Source organism: Oikopleura dioica, chromosome XSR (assembly GCF_907165135.1).
Source record: "Oikopleura dioica chromosome XSR, OKI2018_I68_1.0, whole genome shotgun sequence".
Taxonomy (NCBI): domain Eukaryota; kingdom Metazoa; phylum Chordata; class Appendicularia; order Copelata; family Oikopleuridae; genus Oikopleura; species Oikopleura dioica.
The window spans coordinates 7,665,129-7,687,035 of NC_137294.1; the positions used below are offsets into that span (position 1 = coordinate 7,665,129).

Here is a 21,907-nt window from a genome sequence, read left to right on the forward strand (position 1 = left end):
TCGAAAAAGTCGAAAGCTTCATGACTTCTCCGAGGGCGCCATCGAGCGCTCCAAATTTATCTAGCGAATGTTTACTTTTTTTTAGATTACTAAATTGAAGTATGGATCTGGTCGCTAGTCATATGTTAAGTGAGTTTTTTGGCCGTGTGATTTTAATATTAGGACCGTTCATCGTTCAGTTTGGCTTGCCTATTAGATATTTAAATGGTTGAGATCTAAGTAACGTTTGTTAGAGGAGTTGCACTACAGTAATGCCGAATCGGCAGATCAATCTATCTAATTTGCCTAAATATGAAAAATGCAAGCTTGAAGATGAAAGAGAGTGCTAAATGGGAGATTAGTTTTATCCGCACGTAAAAGGGCTCTTCAGGCTTAATGAGCTGCAGAACACGGAAGAAAAAAGAGATGAAGATAGAGATTTTACTCGGAATCTTCGCACCTACTGTGCATTCACTTGTCATCGAAGCGAGGGTACGTTACTCAAGTAAAGACATTCTTAGTACTAACGAGCTCTAGTTTAAAACTGGTAGCCCGGAAACTAAAAATAAGCGTATTTCTTAAACACACTTCAGGAGAAACGGGGAGAAGCGAACATTTGCGAGATGTTTACAGGTAAATATTCCTCTCGAAATCGAAATCCCAATTTGATAACATTCAGATCCGGCGAGCATTAACGATTATGGTAAAAGTCCTATGAACATTCCAGTAGCAAAGTTATTTCTAGCGAATGAGATGACAGAACCAAAACTTCAGGGCCAAGGTTGAGCCTCAATATTTGATTAATTTCCGGGTGTAGACTTCAAATCATATTGCATTTTATTCGTTCCTAATTGAGCGATAGTAAGGAGATAAATCGAGTTTACGCCCAAACGAATCAACCATCGCGCAGTATCTCGCCCAGTATTGCTTAGGCCTTCGAATGCCTAACGTGCTCCACTTTTAAACTCACTAAAATAAAATGAGCTAACAAATCTTATCACTGCAGCATTTTCTGGAGGAAAGCAGAGGATGCCAGTTGTAGATGTTCTGCAATTCAGTAATGTGGGGAGAAATGTTTTACATGGAATAACATCGTCTCCGGCCATTTTGCGGAGTGCCCTTTCGCATCATAAACGAAATTATAAAAACCATCGAGGGATCTTGCCTCTTACATAATTGCTGATTCAAAACCTGCTCGACTAGAGAAAGTAAGCTCCACACTTGATGATGGTAACCTGCAGAACAAGACGAAACGCGTTCAGATTGAAAAAAGACGTAGTAGTTGTATTTTCGGACAAATGTAAAAGTTTCAGTGTGAGAATGTAAAAGTCCCAGTCTTTTTTTAATACCCAACATGGGTATTAAAATAAGCAGCAGGTTGCTCCTTTGCTTCCAGAAAAGGAGATCCTTCTCCGGGATCTCATTTTCTCCGCTTCCTCTCCTTCACGGATTCTTCTTCAGTAGAAGCTTTTCTGGAAGATTTCTGCTGCTCTTCTGCGCCGTCGTATCGCACTCAGCGATACTTCTTCCTCTCATACTCTAAACGATCAGTTACAGTAAGTGTTTGTATCGACGGAACGGACTTACCGAGAGATCTCGGAACTTTTAGCGGAGTTTTCTTTGCAGACTGGACGGATCGGACCGGTGTTGAAGAACTTGTCGGTACTGGAGGTCTCCCGACTCGGCAGATTGTGACGGGCAGTAGTCATCGGTTACCGGTTATACTGACTAAAGGCCGCCGCATTGACAGGTTCTTCCCAGCTCGTCGTCTCAGCACATGCCTACGAGAAGTTCAAACTTTAGCTCTCAGGAATTTGGACTTTACCTCTTCGACTTTGGTGAATTTCTCGACGAACGAAAAGACGAAATTTCGAGTCAGCCACTAGGAAACTGCGTGGGCGCGCGATGACCTCTTCGAGTGACTCATCCTGTTCGAGAGAAAGAAAGAGAAATAGAGACCGATCTCGAATGGATCCTCGCTCTATCGACCGTCATTTTGCTCTTACAAATCACTCTTCCAAATTCTTTTGCTTAGATAATTTTCTCGAGCACCAAAGTGGAAATAAATTAAGCTTTATTATTGCGCAAGCGGTTTTATGAACAATTACTGGAATTTTTTCGTATATCTTTAACTGTTTAAGAGAATACGTCACTCATTCAACAATTTTTAACTGGCGATTAATCCTGTTATAGTCACTGAGGTTGATAATCTTCCCAAAATTATTGTATTCGTCAGAAACTCCTGACGCTTGTAATTAAGATAGGTTTGAAATTGACAGGCTTCGGGCGGGTGTAACAATCATTTCGAATCGGAGCTTGAGAGAGAAAAAGATACAAGACCTGAGACTCGATCTCGAAATGCCTTCCACTGTCAAGGTAGGTCTTGGAAGTGACTCGGGAATAAACTCTTTCTAAGCCTACCGATGGTAGCCAAGTGGCGGTTTCACCCGTCGAAGAAGTGGCAAACGGCCTCGAGCGAGTTAATATAGCCGACAAGGCGGCAGAAAATGGACAATCGAATGGAACTAGTGCGCATGTCGAAAACGGGAAAGAAAGCAACGGGAGTGGCTCCTCTGATCACGAAAACCAGAGGCCGACCGAATCAGCCCCGAAAAAAGAGAGGGGAAAAGTAAGCACCATCACAAGAGGTGAAGTTGATTTTGAATTCTAGCGCCGAAACCGACAAGTACTCGATATCACCCTCCCGGCTTACCAGTCAGTGAGGAGCCAATCTGATGGCCATTTAAGGGACCGGCGTAGAAGAAATCGAATAGACGTTGTAAGTTGTTCTTTCTTCGAAAATGATTCCAATTTATTTGTTTGAAGGAGAACTTGGAGCCGACCGAAAAACTGTTCGTTGGGGGACTGCCGATTAACTTTCCTGGCGAAGAACTCGGTGAGCATTTTTCCCAATTCGGAACTGTTGTTGAAGCTTTGGTAAGATTGCTCTGTGAGGAGATCGTTTCTTAGTGTTGTTGTTCAGACCAAAGAAGGACGCACATTCGGCTTCGTCACATTCGCTTCGATCGAAGAAGCAGAAAAGGCGCTCGAAGTAAAGATCCACAAAATCGCCGATCGCGAAGTCGAGGTCAAGCGCGCCATCGCCGCCAACAATCGCTCTCATGTAAGTCCCTTTGTTGATGACACTTTTCCACGAATCTACGTTGAATTTTCTAGCCAATGCCTAGTCCAGCAATGGTTGCCCCAATGAGCGGGGTTTTCTACCCACCATTTGTTTATCCGGTGAGAAGTGATTGAAATCAACTAAAATTATTGAATCATAATTTACGCTTGAGATTTTCATCTTGGTTTGGTGATTAGATTTTGATTAAAAATTAAGAACAGTTTATTTACATTTGGCATGAAGTTATTTAATTTAACGAGATCTAAAATATAGTCAAGTCTCGTAGACAGCAGTGGTGGGCGTTGAACTTGTCACAATTTACTGCTCAAGGCCGTCCAACTCTAATCTTTGTCTTTGCTGAGCATCCGTTCAGAACATGCCAGTAATGCCGATGGATACTAGTTATGGAATGATGGAGCCGTGTGCCTCGCAAGGAAGCTGCAGCTCGACCTCGCCGACCGGTTCTCAGTTCCACAACGGAACTAACTACCCGAACTCTCATCCCGACTATGAGATTGACGGGCAACAGCAAAAAAAGCTATTTATCGGAGGCTTGCACTGGCGAACCGAAGACGACGACCTCCGGAACTATTTTCAGGCCTTTGGGCAACTAACAGACGCCATGGTCAGTATTTTTTTCGACTCTCATTTTTTGAATGAAAACTTTAGGTAATAAAATGCCCCGAAAAGCAAAAGTCGCGCGGATTCGGTTTCGTTGTGTACGCCAGTCCGGAAGACGCGGAGACTGTCCTCCACCATCCAGTTCACCAAATCAACGAAAAAGTTGTTGACGTAAAACGTGCTGTTTCACGCGACGTAAGTGCCTTCGAAATCGCGAGCACCGAAAATTTTTCACGGCAGTTGCGCCCATCCTAGCATAGCTCTGTGAAAGATTTTCGTTTTGACGTGCGCTGTTTATCGACTTGAGAGTGTTCTGAACAACTTTGACTAAACCGATTTAGTTGATCGGGAGATTGAAGTCAGATACCTACTCCGAAAATAATTCAAATAACCTCGTTAAAAGTAAAAAGGTATAGTAGACTTATTGTCATAGCCGGCCAAAGACATCGTTGTTTGTCGTTTTCTCGCCTCAAACTTTCGATGCATCCACATTTTATTGCAGAATGTAAGAAGCGGGCTGTTTTACCCTCTGCTCGCACATTGTCCAATAGCTTAAAACACTCTGCACAGAAATAGCAAGGACTATTTTAGCTGCCTTTTTGACGAAACCTATCTTGGCATGCTTTATTTTCTCGATCCCGCGGGTCCAATAAACAACAATTTATTCGACCAGGCAGTTTAACGCTTGTCATGAAGTTACAAACCCACTAGAAATCTATTTTGCTAGCGGAACGGCTCCATCTTTCTCGTTTTTGCCTTCGATTCAGTTTCTGTGATTGGGTTTTTCTTGGGCTTCCATCTCGAAGTGTCAACGCATCGTTCTTTCTCACAATTGGGAAAGATCAGTGTCGCTGCCTTTAATTCCGATCTTGCGTAGAAACATGTTATTTTTTGGTGTTCAAATGCTCACAAGTACTACTTGGTAATAAAAATCCTTGATTGTCAAGCGATTTTCAGAAAATCGAAGAGATTCACAAGCAAATCTAAGTGGTTTCGTGAATGTTTGCATGCCCAAATAACACAAATTCACATCTGATTTCACTCACTCATTTGCATCTCTTTCACTAACTACATTTGTTTGCTATTAGTATCATTACCTCGCTAAAGTATTTGTAGGGACAAGACATTGTGGACGAGGCAGGCCGCCATCGTCCAGTTGACAAAGTTTTTGTCGGTGGAATCGCCGCCGAAACGACACGCAAAGAAGTCAAAGATTACTTCGAAGAGAAGTTCGAAGGCTGCAAAGTTAAAAACGTGAGAACGATTATCTCCATTGAATTATTACACATGTTTTAGATGGACATGAAAGTCGACGAGGACACAGGAAGCCATCAGAGCTACGCGTTTATAACCTTTGCTGATACAGATAAGGCGAAAGCAATCGACGTTGTTGAAAGCATTTGCCAAAGCAAATACCAGCGAATTGGATCTCATCTGTGCGAAGTGAAAAAAGCTCACTCGAAGAATGCTAGATTCATTAAAAATGCCGAGAAAAGTACCTATCCTTCCCTTTTTTGCGCTCTTAACTTGTATTTAAGAGCATCAACGGGAGCGTGAGTGCACACCAGCTAACTGTGTCTACTCGACGGATTACACGCCTTATCCGATGTATTCACCGATATATTCGATGTACCCTTATCCAATGCCAGTACCCGTCGATCAACATGGTCTCCCTATCGGTGCTGATGACCAATCTACAGGACATTACGAATATAACGGTGTTTGGTATCCGAACACTAACTTAGAAGAGGTATTTACTCTTTTGATAGACAGCGTTTAACGACTCCTAAAGGATAATGAAATCAAGGAAGAGTCATCAAAAAAGAAGAGCGAAGAATCAAATAATAATGGAGGCTATGCATCTCCAGCTGAGTTTAGTCCCTACGGATATCCAAGTTATTATCCAAACTGCGGAACTTACGTTCCAGCGTCGTACTCTCCTTACGGTAATTTCTACATGGCGCCGCAGCACGTCAGCGAGCATTAAAAAGTACGCCAACAAACTATGCCTTCCCTAACAAGCGACTAAGTGGATGAGATTCATTTGTTCAAAAAATGACGAAGGCTTTAGTACCAAGAACCAAACCCTACACACTTCAGCGAAACCAATCTTCGCCAATTAGGATCTTAAAATTATCAAAATCTCCAATTATCTCCTTCCTCTTCACAATTCGCGTCATTTGACCATTAGATCGAAATCGACCTCTTTCATATGACTAGTTTTTAGCTGCTTCAAACTTGATCTCGTATTATTATCGTTAAATGATTAGCTACTGCGACTATTCCGGAGTTGCTGAACTACTGTCAATCTCCGCCCAGACAATTGCCGTTCACGGACACTTCCGTTTCACAAGTTTTATTTTTTTGGACGGCAGCACCGCCGATCACTTTGACTTCGTTCAATATCCTTTTTACTTGTGAGCTGCTTGGGCGGCAGCTCTATTTGTGTATATTTTTTCGAACCTTGTCTCTGCTATACATATTTATAAGAATTATATCAATCTTGATGCAACAGAGGAAAATCTACTGGTGCTTGGGCTTTGACACGAAGATTCTCTATTTCGTGCTGCGCTACTATTTTTTTTATATGAACAAATATCCTGAAAGAGCCCAGCCAGCCTGCCATCTTTGCTACGGCTTCACTAATTTATTAATTTCGCGATCGAGAGCAAGTGTATTTTCCCTGTTCACAGTGCTAGGTTTTCTCAAGAGACCCTTCTGCCCCAAATAACCCATAAAATCCTCTCTTACGCGCTCTCACTAAATTTGGAAAGAGTCCTTTTCGAACTTTCCTTTATCAATCAGAGATGACACCAGATTGTTGTTCTTGCGCTGATGAAGACGCAGTTATTAACAAAGTAAAACAAAGCTGAACTTATGTTGCTAATATTTATATTGAGAATATCCCTATTCACTTTTACGTCGGCTGAAAATATTCATAACTCACAAGCAAAAACTACTACTTTTGACAGTTATTCTGTTATATTTCAGTTACATTTAGCACTTCTTTTAAGTTATCCACTGGATGTAAAACAATTCCCAACTTACTTTTTAATTTTCCGTTTCCGCCAACAAAAATGCTTTCAGTTTCAATCCTCAGAGGTCCTTACACCACCTTTTGTTTATATAATAATCATTTCCGTGCCTCAAACAAATGTCTTTCCACTGTGAGGAGAGAAGAAATTCAATTCACACAATTGACCTCAAGTAAATCGTCGGCTGGTAAGCTGTGAGTTGTGCTGATCTTTTCCTTATGTTTCCATATATGTTTCCATATCTTTCTTTATCCCTTTGATTTGCCTTTTGTGCCTCGAGTTATTTCCGATTCGCCAAAAATACAAAAAAGGAAATATTCAATTCTTCCTAGCCGCTTTTATTTCTGTTTCCTTGGGTAAAATACGTTCTCTAACTTGACATAGGGTTAATACCACGTCCCAAGTCATTTAGCTTTAGTTGTATATAGAATTGTTACTCAAATATATGCAGCCGCTTCCCTTGTTAAGTTTGTTAAAAATTTTAATATATTGCGTCGTAAGAATATCAACACGGTTAAAACATTTCACTGATAAACAAAAAATAAACGAGCTAAGATTCGTACCTGCGTTGCTTCTTTGTAATATAAATGAAGGAAAAATTAAATATTGAATTCGATGTGATGAGAATGTAATGTTTTGGCATTAGAATGGGGCAGGACGATTTCTCTCCGTCGACCCAGTCGATGGCCAAGAACTTTATGTTTAAAGGCTTCGATCCTGAGGAGTACGCAAAGTCGATATCGGCGCAGTCGGACGGGGACAAAGATTTGATAGAACGCCGTGAGAACATACGGGTATTTACTTGTCGTTGGTTTGAACAGACTCACTTGCGTAGTTACTGTCCGACGAAACATCTCGCAAGCTAAAGCGGCAAGTCTACCTCAACTATCGGCAGTTTATTGAAGCTGCGCGCGAGATATCTGCGCTAGAGTCCGAAATGATCCGTATCAATCATATTCTGCAGACGCAAAAGTCGACGATGGATAATTTAACAAAACTGTTTTCGGAAGAGACTTTTAAGGACAAGCTAGAAAGGAAATGTAATTTCGATCAATCTGAGTCGTGTTTTTCCAGCTCTTGTGGAAGGAAGTTGAAGCTCAGCAGCAGAAATCGAGTGAAGATGGAAAATCAGCCTATCGTGCGCTGAATACAATAATTTCTAAAGTCGAGGGGTGCAGTCATGTTCTGGCTCCAGGTCGATATTTGGTCCACGATGGAGAAGTGACTGAACTCGACCAGAATGACTTTTCTGAAATCGGGAAGCTTCGTCTATTCCTTCTCAATGATTCATTAATCGTTACAAAAGCGTCAGAGGAACGTCAGCGCTCAAGAAAAGAGGCAAAACTGAAATTTCAAAATCTCTACTCACTTGAAGGATTACCCATCGTGAATGTGAAAGAGCGTGACATGGGCACCAAAAAGAACTGCGTAAAAGTGATGAGTTTTCCTGAACCTCGCCTGTTTCAGGTAAGAAATCGACGTCTTACAGTCTTATTTCAAAAAGATTCTTTAGTGTCCGACGCCAAAGGAGAAGCGTCAATGGCTAGAAATAGTAGAAGAGACAAAAATTTCCTCCAAGACGAAAACGTCTTCTGCTGGCAACCCATCTGTCCCGCTGGCAGATGATGGAGACGATGGGAATCCATTTTCAGGAAGTTCAGATGCCTCAGATGAAGATTCTCATGTGCGTCTATCTCCCAAACAGGATTGGGGCTACTTTTTATGGTTGACTAGGCAGAAATATTGATTCATAATGTCAGCCTAAAAGCGAATTTACGAATAGTCGGATTAACTCCAGAGAAAAATGTAGCCCATCGATAGGATTCAAACGCGGGAAATAATCTTCCTAGCTGGATCCAAGAAGCGCCAGAGGAAATCGATGTGCTTCTAGCACAACGGGACTTTGTCCAAGCTCAAAAAATTCTCCTCAAATGCGAAAAGACCCTGGCTACGGAACATCCGAAATCTTCTAACGACACTAAGCATCAACTGTCAGAAAAACGGAAAATGATCGTGGAGGTCCTCTGTGCGGAACTTTCGCCCGCCGCCGATAGATCACTACGAGCTGGTCCTAGAGGGCAACGAGTTCCTGCTCAGGATCGGTACTCGAACTTAAGTCACAAATTTTAAAAGCACTGAACAGTCTGAGAGCCATTGTAAAGCTTTTGATCCAGCTTGGAGAAGAACGGAAAGCTGCGAGACTCTTTCTTGAATCGCGCACAGCTGCTCAAAAGTATTCGAGAAAGAATCTCGTGATGGAAGGATAGGGCATAAAACCAATGAATCATTGGCAATGATGATTACTGCAAACGAGAATTTTCTGGGCTAAGCATTAATTTTATTTATCTTTCTCCGCCCTCCTTAAGGTGACCTAGTGAGACACAACCAGAAATTTTGCCGGATTTTCTTCGACCATATCTACGAGACCGCCAAAGAATTCAATAATGACTTTGAAAACAAGGCTGACAGTTTCTCGAGCCTGGTCGTGTGGGTTCAAGATGAACTTAGAGACTTCGTCGAACAGTTCGCTAATCAAGGTTTGAGACTAACGAAGTCATATTTTTTCAATTTATTCAAGTGTTTCTTGGCAATACAGAGCTGCTGGAACAAGCAGAGTGTGTTTGCGCCGCTCTTTCCGGATCCTCAAAGGTAATTTTCTATTAACCGACGAGAGTTAGGCTACCTGGCGCCTACTTCTCCTTCAATCACTCCTAAAAAGCGGAAACTGGCAGGGGATAATAGAGTGACTGTTGCTCTGTTCATTTTTATTTTTGAGCAAACTCTTAACAATTATAAAACTTGGATCCTCATCGGTTCAAGTGTATATTCAGGTGCTTTATGCTCAACAACATTATAATTAATTAGGCAAACAGGCGATAAACACGCAACAATATCACTCATGATAATGGAGAGTGTTTGGGCACGCGACTCTTACTGAAGTACACTAGGAAGTTTGCACTTGAGGATGCCGTCGAAACCATAACCGGTATAATTAATTGCAGATAGATCGGAAAATGTAAAAATGGATAAGATATGATATTACAGATATTATTATTACAGATATGGTATTATATTTACGTACGCATACTCATACTTTAATTTCTATCCAGTGATTCTCGCATTTTCATAAGGCGGTGTGCCACATTTTCTTTTTTTTGGGAGAACCTTAGGTGACCATCCGGTAACCTGTTTTTTTTTTCAATTGACATAATTTATTGAAAATTTTCTGCGGTGAGGATTTTGCTTATGAAACGTCAGTGAGTAATTTTTATTGTAAGAGGTAATACGATTCTTTCAACACAGATTTTTTGTATGGGTTTATTATTTTCTAACAGTCGATTTTTGCTTCTGGAGTGCTTTTTCGCGATAATACAGGGAAGCTTTCTGCTGTGAGTCCATTACATTTTAGTCTTCGTTTCGATTTAAAGAAATGTACAGTAAGCCATACATGTGACTCCCAGTTGTCAGTTAGTTGATGGTGGGGAGTCAAGATCGGATTCGTCAATTATGTTAGTTTTGGTAGTAGACTCATCTCCAGACTCGTCTGTCTTTTGCCGACGCCATTTCGCCCGGCGATTCTGGAACCAAGTTTTTACTTGACGCTCTGTCAAGTCAAGCGCGTCCGCCATTTCGCGGCGATCCTAGAAGGAATGGTGAGAGGCTTCGATTTTTAGTATTATGGGAAAAGTTTTCATGATAACAAGGAAGACTTACTGGTGGGCTGAGATATTTTTCTGTTTCGAATTTCTCTTCAAGCTTGTTTGTTTGTTCTGTTGTGAATCTAACTTGACCACCTTTTCGACGACTTTTGCTCCAATGTGGAGAGAACGGTATCAAAGGGACTAAAAGTTTATGTCAGATTTATTAATTATTCCAGTGCATAAGTTGCCTTATTTATTGCTAATCAAAATGTTAATACTATCATTTTTCTTGTCTAAGCATTAACCTGTATTAAGTCTTTGAGGTAGCTGACTGCACATTTGATTCTGGAGGGCTATCGCCTGTATTTGTGCGTTTAATAGGTAGCTTGATACGGACGTAACATCGGGCAAGATATTCAGACCAGTTGACGGTAGGCTAAATGATCCCCGTATGAATGGGATCGTCGTGGGAGTAGCAGCCCCAGTCAGTGATGAAAGTGATGCTGTTGTGTTCGTTGGGTATGAGAGAGATCTCATGTGGATACTGTTCAGTACTTGCGAGTCCAAGGTTGATTCCGCACTTGATTGTCTACTAGCTAAGAGATTTTCTTATTTTGTCTCTCTATAATTTCTTCCATTTATGTTTTTGATCTTATTATAACAAAAAATAATAACTGTTATACCGATTCGCGTATAGCATCCTTTGTTCTTACACCAGATTCGGTGCTGAACCGAGTGCAAATAAAAAGTTTAAGAGACCTTTCCTATCGAGTAGCTTTTTCTTTCTTCCATTGCACTTATTTACAAAGTATCTCTTTATTGAAGAAATCGCAAAATCGAGAATAAAGACGAATTTTTAACGCTTAGCTATGATAAGAGAACCCTATTATTTTTTGCACGATGGCGCCGCCGCACTGGAGGAGCTGATCGTGATGTCTTGATCAACAAGAGTTTTATCGGAAGGGGGCGCCCGTGCAGGCTGTGATAACTGACTACCCACTGAAGTACGCTAATAGATTGATCGATTGCAACAAAACCTAAAGTTAGTTCTGCACTTAAGTCCTTTGTGATAAAACATAGTATCGCTCATCGAATTATTTGCCGAAAAGATTGTTTTTGTACTTTTTTGGGTTGGGAACGATGCGTTATTTGCGCTGATAAATAGTGCCACCTTGTTTACACGGACAGACCAACAAAATTGAATTGTAAAAGAATAACCGTTAAGTATGATTTATATAAAGATGAATAGCTCAATAGATTGTGAATAATCCGATTGACTAGCCAAAGGTTAGTGAGGAATGTAGAAGATCAGCTTCGGATCTGTCATCAGTTTTGAAGATAATTCAGTCAATCTCCTTAAAACCGTTCTATTAGCTTTTTCACAGTTTTTCGTCTTGTATAAAAAATACAAGACTTGAAATGTTTGTCCATCAGGCTGATACAAAGTTGCCTTTAGAAAGTTGAATTAGAGTGGTATGAGAAGCGAAGTAAAATTTGTGCACTTGAATACTCGGAAGAAGCGGAATATCGAGTGCTCAGATAAAATTAAAATGTCTCAAATGATCAAGTGATCTATTAGTGGGGTGCCCTGCTCCCCCCGAAATGATTCAAGTAACACTTCCGCTTTTGTCGAGTAGCATCGGCACTATGCTGCTCCCTTCTAATGATCTTTGATTGATACCGCGTTAAATGAGTTGTTAGTGATGTATCGCATGAGAGGATGAGAGAGTGCATGACGGAAACCCTTTTCCGACTTACGGCTTCTATTTTTAACCAAGTTTAGTTGCTAGAGTTATCTTTCAGACAAATTTCTCAAGAGAGAATATTCCTTTGTCATAATTCGACCTAATTCAGCATCCTTCCGACCAATTAGGGGTCAAAACGGTTTTCACTGATCAACTATTGATCGATCAGCCAGTTTCCTCCTAGAGTAAAAACTTTTAAACACGCATCCATATCCGTTATCCAGTGCTTTCAATTTTCCTCGATCAGAGCTAACTTTTTTATAGCTTTCCGAAATGGGGCTCGACGTGGAATTTCTTCTAGCACATCTGATGAGAAGGCATATTGTTGAAGCCATAATCAACCACAGAAAGTTAATATCTGATGGTACGAAATGGAAACATTCTAATGAGGAATGGAGACCTCTCAACTTACAAACGCCAACTGTACGTACAAGAAAAGTTTATGAAAACAACGAGGAGAACTAGTCAAATTTTAAATATTTAGGCACTGGAAAAATTGAAAGAAGAAATGTCCGGGCTAAACCTAACAACATTCAACCAATATTGCAAAGACCCTTGTTTTGTCCGTCTAACACCGACTATGATTTCTTTCGCGCGAGCATGTGTAACGCACACACAGGCGGCAATGAAGCTCTATTCGCAGGAGCTCTACCACCCGATCGTTGACTCGATAACAGAATTACTCCGAACTGTAACACATAGTATCTCGAAGAGTATGGCAGAAGTAAGAGATCAAGAAAAAGGTACCAATTTACTTTATTATCATTAAATAATTTGGTGTAGCAAAACTAGTCCGCCGATCTGCGAAATTCCTGGCCTCTGACCTCATTCCCGCCGTCAACAAGATTATAAAGGAAAAAACTGGGAAAGATCCGCGCTCAATACAGGAGCTCCTTCGAAATTTTCTTCAGAGCTTTCCTTCTTGAAAACAGTTCAGCAATCCATTCCTAAATCCCGGTTTCTGTTATTTTTTCATCCTTCGTTCACGACTCTTCACAAAACGTACTTTTCCAAGACGAATTATTCTCACTACCATTTCCCTTCATTTTGATTTGCCTAAACATCTACTTTTATATCCGTGAATATATTGCTTATTATTTTCTAGCTAAAATTATTCAATTTATTACCTCGTGATATGCGATTCGTGATCAGAATTGTATCATTTTTCGCATGAAGCTTTGCAACGTAGTTCATTTGCCTCAACCTGCGATTTATAACTAATAAAGCCAAAACACTCCATCTGACTTCATTATTGTTCCCCAAGAATGCTCAACAACGTTAGTCACCTATTGTATTTTTTTTCTAAAAATCAACAAAAAACTTGTTGTTCCTTGTTGATTCATTGGATAAGAGAGTGTGACAGTAACTGCTTAAATTAACTCGACGACTTAGATGGGGCAAGGCAATGAGTCGGAAGCTCAATGAAGATGAAGGGTCGAGACGTTTGAGCTCCCTTTCCAGGGCGAGTAAAATGTTCGTTATTCAGATAGGTAATATCCGATGCGTTTCTTAACAATAATACTTGCATTAGAGGCTTTGACGGGTCAGCTGTATGAACTGCGATGCAGTTCATCTGACAGCGTGTGGAGCGTAAAAGGTGAGTCCACGCGTTCTCATAAGCTGTGAATGAGTCTCTCTAGCCCGTCTCTCGCGCTCCGAAGGAATTCTTATCAGCCAGCAGCATTTGATTTTCGCCGGGCGCGAACTCAAGGATTCAGAGACGCTTAACGATATCGGAGTAAAGAAAATGAGCAAAATAAGACTCGTTGTTTCAATGAGAGGAGGACCTATTAATACCAGGTTAGAAAAGAGTAGAAATTCGATTGACTCTTTTGGCAGACTGGTGGATGAAGAGCCAGATGATAATTGTGTGCCGGTTGATGAACTCACAGAAACAGAGAACGCATTCGCTGTACTATTCGTCAAAGACGGAGAGAAAGTTAACTTCGTGAGAGTCAGTGTTACAAATGACGAAACCGCAACAACTTCCACTCCCTTCGAACAACCGCAACAAGCAACTGTCTCTAACTCAAATCCAGATTCTATGCGGGCGCTTGAGAATCGGAGAACATATCAGGTATTCTAACTATATTTAAATATTTCTACTTTATTAAAGAAAATGCAAATGTTGCGTTCAAAGATGAAAAATCGTCGTTCTGAAAAGCATGGTCTTCCTTCTTTGGCTTTTCCGCGTGAGGCGCAGGTAAAAAGACACAACTAGTTATTTTTCCTCCCTTGAATATTTTAAGAAAGCAGAAAAGCTCACTTCTTTGCCGCCGATTTATCCACCCGTTATGCCCGTTTCCAACATTCATTCCCAATTCTTGAGGCGTTACGGACTCGCTCCTAGTCGCGTTGATCCCGACACGACTGGAGGCGAGTCTGGTGCTTTGAATTTGAAGCCCTCTCCTCCATTGATCCCAGAACCGCCGCCACCGAAAGCACATCGGCCACGATGTGCCAAATGTGGCAAGCGCCTTGCCTTGCACGAGCAGTATCAGTGCAAGTAAGCCTCACAAAACAAACCCGTCATTATAAAATTGAGGTGTGGACTGCAGTATTGTTCGAAACATCGTTACGCCGAAGAACATGCTTGTAAATTCGACTACGAAAAGGAAAACAAGCAGCGTTTAGCCGCCGCAAACGCCGCATTCAACGGACCCCGGCTGCCGAAAATCTAAATCGAGAAGTTCATTGTTCATGGAAGGCCAGTATCTGTTCAGCTTGTTGAAGGCTTATCAGTTATATCCGAATATGTTTAACTTATTCATGGAACCAGATTCTTTCGTAAATCAACTATCTGTTATTCTCAGTTTTCAACAGATTCAGTTGACCTTGTTATACATTTATTTATCATTATGTTTCACCTTAAACCTATATATCTTCAGAATTTTCTTTTGCTTATGTTCCATACCAGTTATCGTACCAAAAATTAATTCGCAAAAATTTGCGGTTATCATTGTCTGGGGTACGGGTCATCGTTATCCACCAAAAATTCATTTCTTATTAAAACAGCTCAAAACCTCGCGAGCACTTGTTTTTGCATTTCTTCTTCAGTTTTGCTCTTTCCATTATCTTTTTCAAACTCCCTTGGATGCCTTCAAAATTATATAAAAATTGTATTTTCCATCGGCTAATATCACAGTCTATTAAGAAAGCGTTTCTGCTGAAATGGAGCAGAAAGATGAAAATAATCAGTCCAAGGACGTTGTCAAGTATCGAGCCTCCCTTCAAAGCTGCAGAAATTGGAACTCTCAACTGGCGAAAAATAGACGGTCCCGGATCCCGTACTTTGATTCACAGACGAATGTTGATCAGGTAAGAGCTTAATTTGCGGAAATATTACCATTTTAAAACAGGTGGAGATAGAAGAACGAACTGCTGGTCTGCGTGAACTCTCAGATAACATATCTGAAGCGTACAGATATCCCCAGCGGCGATGGAGACGACGAAAGGACCCGACTTCCTCAAGAGCGCTGGCGGAAAACCCTGAACATGGAGTAACTTGCCTCCCAAATTGGAAAATATTCGAAGATACACCAGAATTAAATGATGCTCATATGCAAGATGATGGTAAAGAAGAATTTTCAAGAAAGAAAGTATATTTTTAATTTAGAAGGTGATAGCGATGAAGATTTCAAGTTCAAAGGAAGAAGATCAGCTGGAGGCAGAAAACTGCCTCCTTCTAGACGATCCTCGGTCCGATCTACTCGTTTGAGCAATGACAATCAGCGCTCTCGGCTAAAGCCTTCCATCGATGATGATTACGAAGCGTACGAGCCCCAGCATGAATGTCATATCTGTGGACATGTAAGCGTTGACAAGAGTCAGTAGCAAACTTACCAATTTTCAGAGAGTTCTGCATCAATCTTCTCTTGGATATCATATGCGGAAAGCCCATCCAGAGGCTATTGCTAAACAATCAACCAGTACTGATCAAAGACGTCTGTTCAACAACGTCCTCAATTACGGAAAGGTAGGTGAAGTTCTTTGAAATAGATATTATACTCTCACTAAAAGTGTGATGTTTGCTCAAACGGGCCAGAAGCATCCTCTGAAGATATGTCGATGTTGGTGCAGTGCGGAGGCCCTTGCAAACGTCTTGGGCATCCTTGTAAGATTGGCTCTTACTTCGAGTTTCTCTAATATATTTTAAGTTTGCATGAATCTACCTTCCAACATCGTTAAAAACATTACTAGTTATCTATGGGAATGTCAGGACTGCAAGCATTGCTCAAAGTAAGCTTTGTCCGTTATTTCTCTGTTTGATGATTAAATATAGGTGCGGACTTGACGAAAACGACGACAAGCTTCTCTTCTGTGACGACTGCGACCGTGGTGTCCATCTTTACTGCCTTAATCCTCCGCTGAAGAAGCCCCCGAGTGGCCAGTGGACCTGTGGAATATGCGCCTGACCTGCCAGTTTGTTTACTCTTAGTTTCCCCATTCTTCGCAAAACTCTTCTCACCGTCGAACGGATAACAATCCATCGGAGACATATTCTGTCTATCAAAAACCTAATCTCAGTCAAGAGAACTCTTTCTTTATAAAAGTGCATAAGAATTGAGACAACCGAACGCTCAGGATGTGCACCTACACGAAGTCCTCTCGAATTACCATGTCTTCCAACTGAAACAGAGTCTTTTTAATAGTTCTCTCAGGGATTAAATGAAAAAATAAACAATTTTAATCGAAAACATCGCCTTAGAATGGCCGCGGCTTTTCGTGCAGCTGCGATTCAACAGGCTAAGCGTGTCGGGTTTACTCAGCAGGCGTTGGATATCGCAGCAAAAGAAACCAAATTAAGGCATGTGCCATATTCGAGAACCGCAACATAATCTTAAATACCTTAGTCCGGCCATCGCTAGTATGATGACGCCTGCTGAATTGGGAATCGAAACTTGCATATGTTTAAACGACTTGACTCTTGACTACTTGGCTGGAAAAAAAATCGGCGAAATTCCAGTCAGCTGGATAAATGAAACGCATCTTCCTTCAACGTTGAGCAACAACCTTACGGCAGCGTTACAACTACGATACGCTTTGTTATTGCCATTTAAGCCACACTGGGCGGAAGCACGGGCGAGTATGATTGTTGATTTGCCTAATATGCCCAAGAATTCAAAATTGCTGGGCAAATTTATTGATGATTTAATGTATTCTTGTGGCGATGAGAGCGTTGATTTTCAGGCTGGTTCGTAAGAATATTTTCTTACAATTGTTGATACAAGTGTTACTGAACCGATCGCAAAGTTCCACGTAAAAAGAGCGTCTCTTCTGAAAATCTTCGTTGCAAGCGATCTCGTTTTTATTCAAGATGAATCTGAAGAAATACAAGAAACGCGGCGTTTTATCGAAAGACAAATTGCTATGTACAATTTTTCCTAAAAAACTGAAAACATTTAGCTAAAATGCTATATTGATAGTAACATTTTAGCTTTAGATGAAAGAAATTGTTCTCCCAGTGGAAAATGGCCCGGCGCTCGTATCAGAGGTTCTCCACGCCTTTGGAATTACAGTGGTTATCCAACACGTAATCATTCACTCCAAAGAGCGGTATTAACTTCAGTTTAGTCAGACACTGACTCCGACTCGTCGTTTAATGATAAGAAGTTCATCGTTAATCGCGAAGTCAGTAGAGAATTAATCGGGAACGATTTGAGGCCTGGTGATTTACTGATCTTTGTTGACGGAAATCCTGTTGCTGATATGTGGATGAAGAAAGTTTCTGGAGTCGTGCGGCTTTCTTTCGAGGAGATGGAACGTAAATCGAAACGCAAGCCAAAAAAGAAGAAAGATCGTGCACCTTGTCCGACGCAGGTGGTAGCCTTGATGGAGTCTTCCCATGCTGAGTCTCCTGATAGGATTCTCTATTTGAATCCAGATAATGAGAAGACAACCAAAATGGCGAGATCAGCTGGTGCTATTCTGACTATAGGAGGTAATTTTTTTAATCGCTTCTAGCATTTTACTCATTTCTAGATATCATAACGCGAATAAATTTGACGCACGAGTCTGCTTCAAAGAGCAGTGAGACTTCGAGTGGCACTGAGTATGACGAAACGAGCAAGACTGCTTTCCCTCCCGTGACGAAGTTAAACGCAGCCTTTGGGATTCCCTTTTACGCATCGTTCTTCCGATCTGGGAAAGTTTAACATGTAATTTTTACCAGACATGTCGAAGTACGTCATCGCGTTTTCTTTCGATTATTGTTAAACTATAATGAAGGAAACAGAACTGTTTATATATGGCTGTCTGCTGTCCACTTTTCCGAGCGAGATTGTCAAGTAGCCGCGAAATCCCTACGAGATTTCTCTAACTTCCTTTACCTACCAGGGCATCTTCATCCAGCTTATTTCGACTCCTTTTGCCATAATCTTTCTGAGCCGGATCAGGCAGGACGGAACTGGCCATTTCAATATAAGAATCATGGTTTTTCGTTGCCAGGTCTGTTCACTTCTGTAAGAGGTCTCCGTATAATCATAGCAATTTACAGTTGATATACACGTTGACTTGGACGCAGCTCTTGCAGAAATCGATGCTGTCGAATTTGATTCAATTTCAACTTCTGATCATTTTTATCCTCGGAGAAAGTACTTTGTAATAGGGTCGTGCTGCTTTTTAAATAATTTACTGGTCCGTTCACATTCTTCGCAAGTCGAGCAACGGCTCATCTGTATCGCGCACTCCATCGTCAAGCTTGAGCCTGACGAAATTTGTGAGTAGTACCTACTGATAGAGATAGTAGAAGCCAAAGAATAATTTAGTCTGCCATGAGGTTTTCCTGGATAATCGCGCCAAAACAAGTCAAATTGTTGGCTACGAAGAACCCGAGGGACGCTCTTATGCGCTGGTGATGGTTCAACACGAGCCTCACATCCCAGGCCTTCCCACAGTAACGATTGGCGCTCTTTTGGAATCATTTTACCCTATAGATAGAGCAAGTACTACTCCAAAGGTTGTTGACCCGATGATCACGCGTAGATGCCGACAGGTTGCTAAAGTGATTGCTCGCAATGAGCGCCTCTTCAATTGGATTAATTCTCCTGACGATTTCTATGCAACAAAGGATACAAATATTGAGAGGAATCAGCCATCACAAAACTCTTTCTTTTCGAAATTCTCGAAACCTGTTCCGCCGCCTAGGTTTGACAAAAAGAGTAGTACGTCGTTTGACTCGATAAATGTAGCGAATCCGGCTCATACAAGTCAGGAAGTACAACTGCATCGATGCTTGGGCCTCTCAATGCTGGAGAATTACACACTCATTTTGGCAACGAAGCAAAAACTTTTCATGAGCCTAGCACTCAGATTGTTGCTGGACCCAATGGAATCTCCTACTTTACGTGCTTTGTTGAATCTGGAGTAATTCTTCAACCAAAGACGGTTGGACTCTATGTGTCACAAGGAACGGAAAGAAGTTGTTTCTGAAGTTTTAAATGTTTATGCATCAGTTGCATCATAATTTATTTAAACTGAGGGCAATTTTTTGATTCCATCTAAAGAGCTGCTCGCCAACTTTCGATCAACTATCGAACAAATGCGCCCACTTCTCGAGAAATCATCAAACTCAGATGAGGAAGTTGGTGCCATAATAAATGCTGGTTTCAAAAAGGGTTCCGGGCTTCTTCAATACTGGGTTATTGGACGAAAAGTCGATAAAAAATCACTCTTTATTTGCATTAACGCGCAAGTTCCACAGAACATGAATGATATTTCTCTCAAATTCGCTTTTGGCTTACTTTTATAAATTTTTTTCGTTTCTTCAATATTTTTTTCTTTCTGTAAAAACGTTTTCTCGCTCAATATTCCTATTTCCACTGTTCCCTTCTAGGCTTCATTCCTTTTTATTTCAGTTTTTTCTTTCCTTGAAAACAATTAAATTTCTGTTTTTCAGTGAGGATGTGGCACATACTTTTTTTTATAAGCGCAGTAATCGCAGCAATTTTGATCACACTCCCAAAAAGAAATCCCGTCCGAAAAATCATTATTCGAACACCTGTGATTCTTGGGACACTCCTCAAAACCAGAAGTTTCAAAGATACTGCCATGACTATTGCTGGTAGTAGCGGATCTGGCTGTCAAGATCGATGCTGTGGTAGTAATAAAGTAATTTAACTCAGTTCTTTTTCTATTTACTCCATTGACCTTTTAGGGACATCCAGCGAACATGCCTGACCCGGAGACGCTGGCCAAAATGCAAAAACAATATCAGATGCAGCTCCAGATGGCAGGCCGAATGAACCAAAATCATCTCCAGAAAAGTGCCGTCACTCCGTCGTCATCGGTGTTTATTCCCGTCGAAGAGGACGATTTAGACTGATTTTCTTATAAAACCCACGTGATATTCTTTTGTATCATTTCTTATTCCCTATTTTCACATGTGATCTTGCGCGAAAGCTTATTTTTGTATAATATTTTTAATGAACACTACCAATACGCCATGGTTAAAACGAACAACGCTATTTTCTACTAAATCGAATGAGACCCATAACTGTTCATTTTTTAACGATTGATTATTATTTCATTTTGAGCTGTTAATTTTACTCGGAAAACTAAGAAGCAACTTTAAGAGATGTTATGGTGGAAACGAATATGGCGTCAACCTATGAATCTATTTATGTTCATCGTGTTTCATATTGCTGCACCAGCTATCTACTGGCTAGTATCTCGTGAAGACGCAACGCTTTTCGATGGCGACTGGCTGCGCTTCCACAAAATTGTGACTAATTTTTTGTTGGTTTCAGTATTTTCAAACTTATGGAAGTTAATTTTATCCGACCCAACCCCCAGGAAGATTATTTTCACAGGTAACGGCAACCTGTTTCTTCTCTTAAATTAATTTCAAGAGAATGATCACATCACGAAAGGATGGGATGTATGCAACACATGCGAAGCTTACCGTCCTCATCGAGCCCATCACTGCGTGACTTGCCGCGTCTGCGTCCTCAAGCGTGACCATCACTGCTATTTTGCTGGAAACTGCGTGGGATACTCGAACGCCCGGTGAGATTATACCCTATTCGGTTCCCATTATTGAACTGCTCTCTTCAAGATATTTCTACGGGCTGCTTTTCTTTACCTGGTTGGCGTTGGTCTACACCAACTTTATCACTCTCGAGTTCTTGTTCAAAACGACGCTTCTAAATCCAATCCAAGTTCTCGTCTCTTTCTTCGCCCCCATTCCAGCTGCGCTTGTCGGCTATTTGCACGAAGACTTTTTCGTCCTCTTTGTCTCCACGATCTCGCTCTTCGCCCTTGGATATACTTGCTACCTCATCTTTTTACACTCAGAAAGTTTTGTCTCAGGAATTACTCTAACAGAGATGAATCGAGAGAAAGGTTGTTTGTTCAAGTAGCTGATTTTTCAACAATATTTTCAGAGTCCTACAAGGAGCGATACCGCACTGGAGTCTTTCAAAATATGCGCGAGATTTTCGGTTTAAACTGGCCCGTTGCGTGGATTAGTCCCTTCATCCCTTCTCCACTATTATCTGACGGATCTCAATTTCCTCATCCAAAGAACAATCGCATTACCCACAGCTCCAGGCAAAGAAAGTGATTTTCAAAATGACAACTTACTACTTCACGTTACTATTGGAAATAGGAAAGCGTTCTTGTATCTTACTGTAAAAATATAACTTTCCTTCGATAATCTATTCTTCAAATAAAGTACTGGCAATAAAATAGCTGCATTTATTCTTTTCAAGGAAATTATTTGTATGAACGGAACTAAGAATGATTGAACGCGCCGCCCTCGTT

The 21,907-nt window shown here is 41.0% G+C and overlaps 8 protein-coding genes and 3 long non-coding RNA genes across 13 annotated transcripts; 9 read left to right on the top strand and 2 right to left on the bottom strand.

Annotated features, from left to right (window-relative positions):
- The first annotated feature begins 399 nt into the window (after positions 1-399).
- LOC145710125 (uncharacterized) lies at positions 400-860 on the top strand. The gene is made up of 4 exons (XR_014135004.1): positions 400-471; positions 573-612; positions 659-682; positions 725-860. It is a non-coding gene; the product is annotated as an uncharacterized LOC145710125 (long non-coding RNA).
- Positions 861-1,242: 382 nt separating this feature from the next.
- On the bottom strand, positions 1,243-1,870 carry LOC145707079 (uncharacterized). The gene is made up of 3 exons (XR_014134726.1): positions 1,805-1,870; positions 1,567-1,760; positions 1,243-1,518 (listed from the first exon to the last, which is right to left on the bottom strand). It is a non-coding gene; the product is annotated as an uncharacterized LOC145707079 (long non-coding RNA).
- A 355-nt stretch (positions 1,871-2,225) lies between these two features.
- LOC145707077 (uncharacterized) lies at positions 2,226-7,375 on the top strand. Of its 3 annotated transcripts, none has more exons than XM_081784555.1 (14): positions 2,226-2,355; positions 2,396-2,608; positions 2,651-2,758; positions 2,806-2,916; positions 2,963-3,103; positions 3,157-3,222; positions 3,477-3,728; positions 3,773-3,919; positions 4,066-4,134; positions 4,841-4,978; positions 5,021-5,219; positions 5,263-5,474; positions 5,517-5,714; positions 5,755-7,375. In XM_081784555.1, exons 1-13 carry the CDS (start codon positions 2,338-2,340, stop codon positions 5,709-5,711), a joined length of 1,869 nt encoding a protein of 622 aa, XP_081640681.1. In that variant the 5' UTR covers positions 2,226-2,337; the 3' UTR covers positions 5,712-5,714; positions 5,755-7,375. The 3 variants fall into 3 exon arrangements, with proteins under 3 accessions (XP_081640681.1, XP_081640682.1, XP_081640683.1); XM_081784556.1 differs by having other exon boundaries at positions 2,651-2,755; XM_081784557.1 differs by lacking the exon at positions 3,157-3,222.
- A 34-nt stretch (positions 7,376-7,409) lies between these two features.
- On the top strand, positions 7,410-9,412 carry LOC145709100 (exocyst complex component 8-like). The gene is made up of 8 exons (XM_081786783.1): positions 7,410-7,553; positions 7,595-7,777; positions 7,843-8,226; positions 8,273-8,484; positions 8,520-8,541; positions 8,581-8,861; positions 8,903-9,296; positions 9,338-9,412. Exons 1-7 carry the CDS (start codon positions 7,443-7,445, stop codon positions 9,024-9,026), a joined length of 1,317 nt encoding a protein of 438 aa, XP_081642909.1. The 5' UTR covers positions 7,410-7,442; the 3' UTR covers positions 9,027-9,296; positions 9,338-9,412.
- A 687-nt stretch (positions 9,413-10,099) lies between these two features.
- On the bottom strand, positions 10,100-10,985 carry LOC145706394 (homeobox protein Hox-A7-like). Its single transcript, XM_081783788.1, has 3 exons — positions 10,706-10,985; positions 10,474-10,601; positions 10,100-10,400 (listed from the first exon to the last, which is right to left on the bottom strand). Exons 1-3 carry the CDS (start codon positions 10,935-10,937, stop codon positions 10,224-10,226), a joined length of 537 nt encoding a protein of 178 aa, XP_081639914.1. The 5' UTR covers positions 10,938-10,985; the 3' UTR covers positions 10,100-10,223.
- A 2,514-nt stretch (positions 10,986-13,499) lies between these two features.
- LOC145706395 (AN1-type zinc finger protein 4-like) lies at positions 13,500-15,274 on the top strand. Its single transcript, XM_081783789.1, has 7 exons — positions 13,500-13,635; positions 13,677-13,742; positions 13,786-13,945; positions 13,985-14,222; positions 14,262-14,348; positions 14,395-14,651; positions 14,691-15,274. The coding sequence occupies exons 1-7, from the start codon at positions 13,551-13,553 to the stop codon at positions 14,824-14,826; spliced, it is 1,029 nt and encodes a 342-aa protein (XP_081639915.1). The 5' UTR covers positions 13,500-13,550; the 3' UTR covers positions 14,827-15,274.
- An 18-nt stretch (positions 15,275-15,292) lies between these two features.
- On the top strand, positions 15,293-16,842 carry LOC145706396 (zinc finger protein DPF3-like). Its single transcript, XM_081783790.1, has 7 exons — positions 15,293-15,463; positions 15,505-15,718; positions 15,762-15,955; positions 15,999-16,121; positions 16,166-16,259; positions 16,303-16,384; positions 16,428-16,842. The coding sequence occupies exons 1-7, from the start codon at positions 15,317-15,319 to the stop codon at positions 16,558-16,560; spliced, it is 987 nt and encodes a 328-aa protein (XP_081639916.1). The 5' UTR covers positions 15,293-15,316; the 3' UTR covers positions 16,561-16,842.
- Positions 16,843-16,849: 7 nt separating this feature from the next.
- Positions 16,850-17,549, top strand: LOC145706397 (ubiquinone biosynthesis protein COQ9, mitochondrial-like). The gene is made up of 3 exons (XM_081783791.1): positions 16,850-16,952; positions 16,999-17,335; positions 17,399-17,549. The coding sequence occupies exons 1-3, from the start codon at positions 16,855-16,857 to the stop codon at positions 17,531-17,533; spliced, it is 570 nt and encodes a 189-aa protein (XP_081639917.1). The 5' UTR covers positions 16,850-16,854; the 3' UTR covers positions 17,534-17,549.
- A 31-nt stretch (positions 17,550-17,580) lies between these two features.
- LOC145709101 (uncharacterized) lies at positions 17,581-18,300 on the top strand. The gene is made up of 3 exons (XM_081786784.1): positions 17,581-17,678; positions 17,720-18,086; positions 18,128-18,300. The coding sequence occupies exons 1-3, from the start codon at positions 17,589-17,591 to the stop codon at positions 18,298-18,300; spliced, it is 630 nt and encodes a 209-aa protein (XP_081642910.1). The 5' UTR covers positions 17,581-17,588.
- A 1,353-nt stretch (positions 18,301-19,653) lies between these two features.
- LOC145707898 (uncharacterized) lies at positions 19,654-20,691 on the top strand. Its single transcript, XR_014134779.1, has 2 exons — positions 19,654-20,254; positions 20,301-20,691. It is a non-coding gene; the product is annotated as an uncharacterized LOC145707898 (long non-coding RNA).
- A 29-nt stretch (positions 20,692-20,720) lies between these two features.
- Positions 20,721-21,846, top strand: LOC145707501 (putative palmitoyltransferase ZDHHC24). The gene is made up of 4 exons (XM_081785037.1): positions 20,721-20,955; positions 20,995-21,151; positions 21,201-21,487; positions 21,529-21,846. Exons 1-4 carry the CDS (start codon positions 20,721-20,723, stop codon positions 21,705-21,707), a joined length of 858 nt encoding a protein of 285 aa, XP_081641163.1. The 3' UTR covers positions 21,708-21,846.
- The last annotated feature ends 61 nt before the right edge of the window (positions 21,847-21,907 follow it).

What these genes read in the sequence shown, in the direction of transcription:
- LOC145707077 (XM_081784555.1), top strand. An exon ending in GAAGAAATCGAATAGACGTT is followed by an intron (nt 2,759 to 2,805) that starts GTAAGTTGTTCT and finishes ATTTGTTTGAAG; the next exon opens with GAGAACTTGGAGCCGACCGA. An exon ending in AACGTGCTGTTTCACGCGAC is followed by an intron (nt 3,920 to 4,065) that starts GTAAGTGCCTTC and finishes AAACCGATTTAG; the next exon opens with TTGATCGGGAGATTGAAGTC.
- LOC145709100 (XM_081786783.1), top strand. Translation starts at nt 7,443, where the DNA reads ATGGCCAAGAACTTTATGTTTAAAGGCTTCGATCCTGAGGAGTACGCA. An exon ending in GATTGGGGCTACTTTTTATG is followed by an intron (nt 8,485 to 8,519) that starts GTTGACTAGGCA and finishes TCATAATGTCAG; the next exon opens with CCTAAAAGCGAATTTACGAA. An exon ending in CGAGTTCCTGCTCAGGATCG is followed by an intron (nt 8,862 to 8,902) that starts GTACTCGAACTT and finishes AGCACTGAACAG; the next exon opens with TCTGAGAGCCATTGTAAAGC.
- LOC145706394 (XM_081783788.1), bottom strand. Translation starts at nt 10,937, where the DNA reads ATGAGATCTCTCTCATACCCAACGAACACAACAGCATCACTTTCATCA. An exon ending in ACCTCAAAGACTTAATACAG is followed by an intron (nt 10,602 to 10,705) that starts GTTAATGCTTAG and finishes ATAAACTTTTAG; the next exon opens with TCCCTTTGATACCGTTCTCT. An exon ending in AAAAATATCTCAGCCCACCA is followed by an intron (nt 10,401 to 10,473) that starts GTAAGTCTTCCT and finishes CATTCCTTCTAG; the next exon opens with GATCGCCGCGAAATGGCGGA.
- LOC145706395 (XM_081783789.1), top strand. Translation starts at nt 13,551, where the DNA reads ATGAGTCGGAAGCTCAATGAAGATGAAGGGTCGAGACGTTTGAGCTCC. An exon ending in AGAATCGGAGAACATATCAG is followed by an intron (nt 14,223 to 14,261) that starts GTATTCTAACTA and finishes ACTTTATTAAAG; the next exon opens with AAAATGCAAATGTTGCGTTC. An exon ending in CACGAGCAGTATCAGTGCAA is followed by an intron (nt 14,652 to 14,690) that starts GTAAGCCTCACA and finishes TATAAAATTGAG; the next exon opens with GTGTGGACTGCAGTATTGTT.
- LOC145706396 (XM_081783790.1), top strand. Translation starts at nt 15,317, where the DNA reads ATGGAGCAGAAAGATGAAAATAATCAGTCCAAGGACGTTGTCAAGTAT. An exon ending in CACAGACGAATGTTGATCAG is followed by an intron (nt 15,464 to 15,504) that starts GTAAGAGCTTAA and finishes ATTTTAAAACAG; the next exon opens with GTGGAGATAGAAGAACGAAC. An exon ending in AATGTCATATCTGTGGACAT is followed by an intron (nt 15,956 to 15,998) that starts GTAAGCGTTGAC and finishes ACCAATTTTCAG; the next exon opens with AGAGTTCTGCATCAATCTTC.
- LOC145706397 (XM_081783791.1), top strand. Translation starts at nt 16,855, where the DNA reads ATGGCCGCGGCTTTTCGTGCAGCTGCGATTCAACAGGCTAAGCGTGTC. An exon ending in GCAAAAGAAACCAAATTAAG is followed by an intron (nt 16,953 to 16,998) that starts GCATGTGCCATA and finishes TAAATACCTTAG; the next exon opens with TCCGGCCATCGCTAGTATGA. An exon ending in ATGAGAGCGTTGATTTTCAG is followed by an intron (nt 17,336 to 17,398) that starts GCTGGTTCGTAA and finishes CCGATCGCAAAG; the next exon opens with TTCCACGTAAAAAGAGCGTC.
- LOC145709101 (XM_081786784.1), top strand. Translation starts at nt 17,589, where the DNA reads ATGAAAGAAATTGTTCTCCCAGTGGAAAATGGCCCGGCGCTCGTATCA. An exon ending in TTACAGTGGTTATCCAACAC is followed by an intron (nt 17,679 to 17,719) that starts GTAATCATTCAC and finishes ACTTCAGTTTAG; the next exon opens with TCAGACACTGACTCCGACTC. An exon ending in TGCTATTCTGACTATAGGAG is followed by an intron (nt 18,087 to 18,127) that starts GTAATTTTTTTA and finishes ACTCATTTCTAG; the next exon opens with ATATCATAACGCGAATAAAT.
- LOC145707501 (XM_081785037.1), top strand. Translation starts at nt 20,721, where the DNA reads ATGTTATGGTGGAAACGAATATGGCGTCAACCTATGAATCTATTTATG. An exon ending in GTGGGATACTCGAACGCCCG is followed by an intron (nt 21,152 to 21,200) that starts GTGAGATTATAC and finishes GCTCTCTTCAAG; the next exon opens with ATATTTCTACGGGCTGCTTT. An exon ending in AGAGATGAATCGAGAGAAAG is followed by an intron (nt 21,488 to 21,528) that starts GTTGTTTGTTCA and finishes CAATATTTTCAG; the next exon opens with AGTCCTACAAGGAGCGATAC.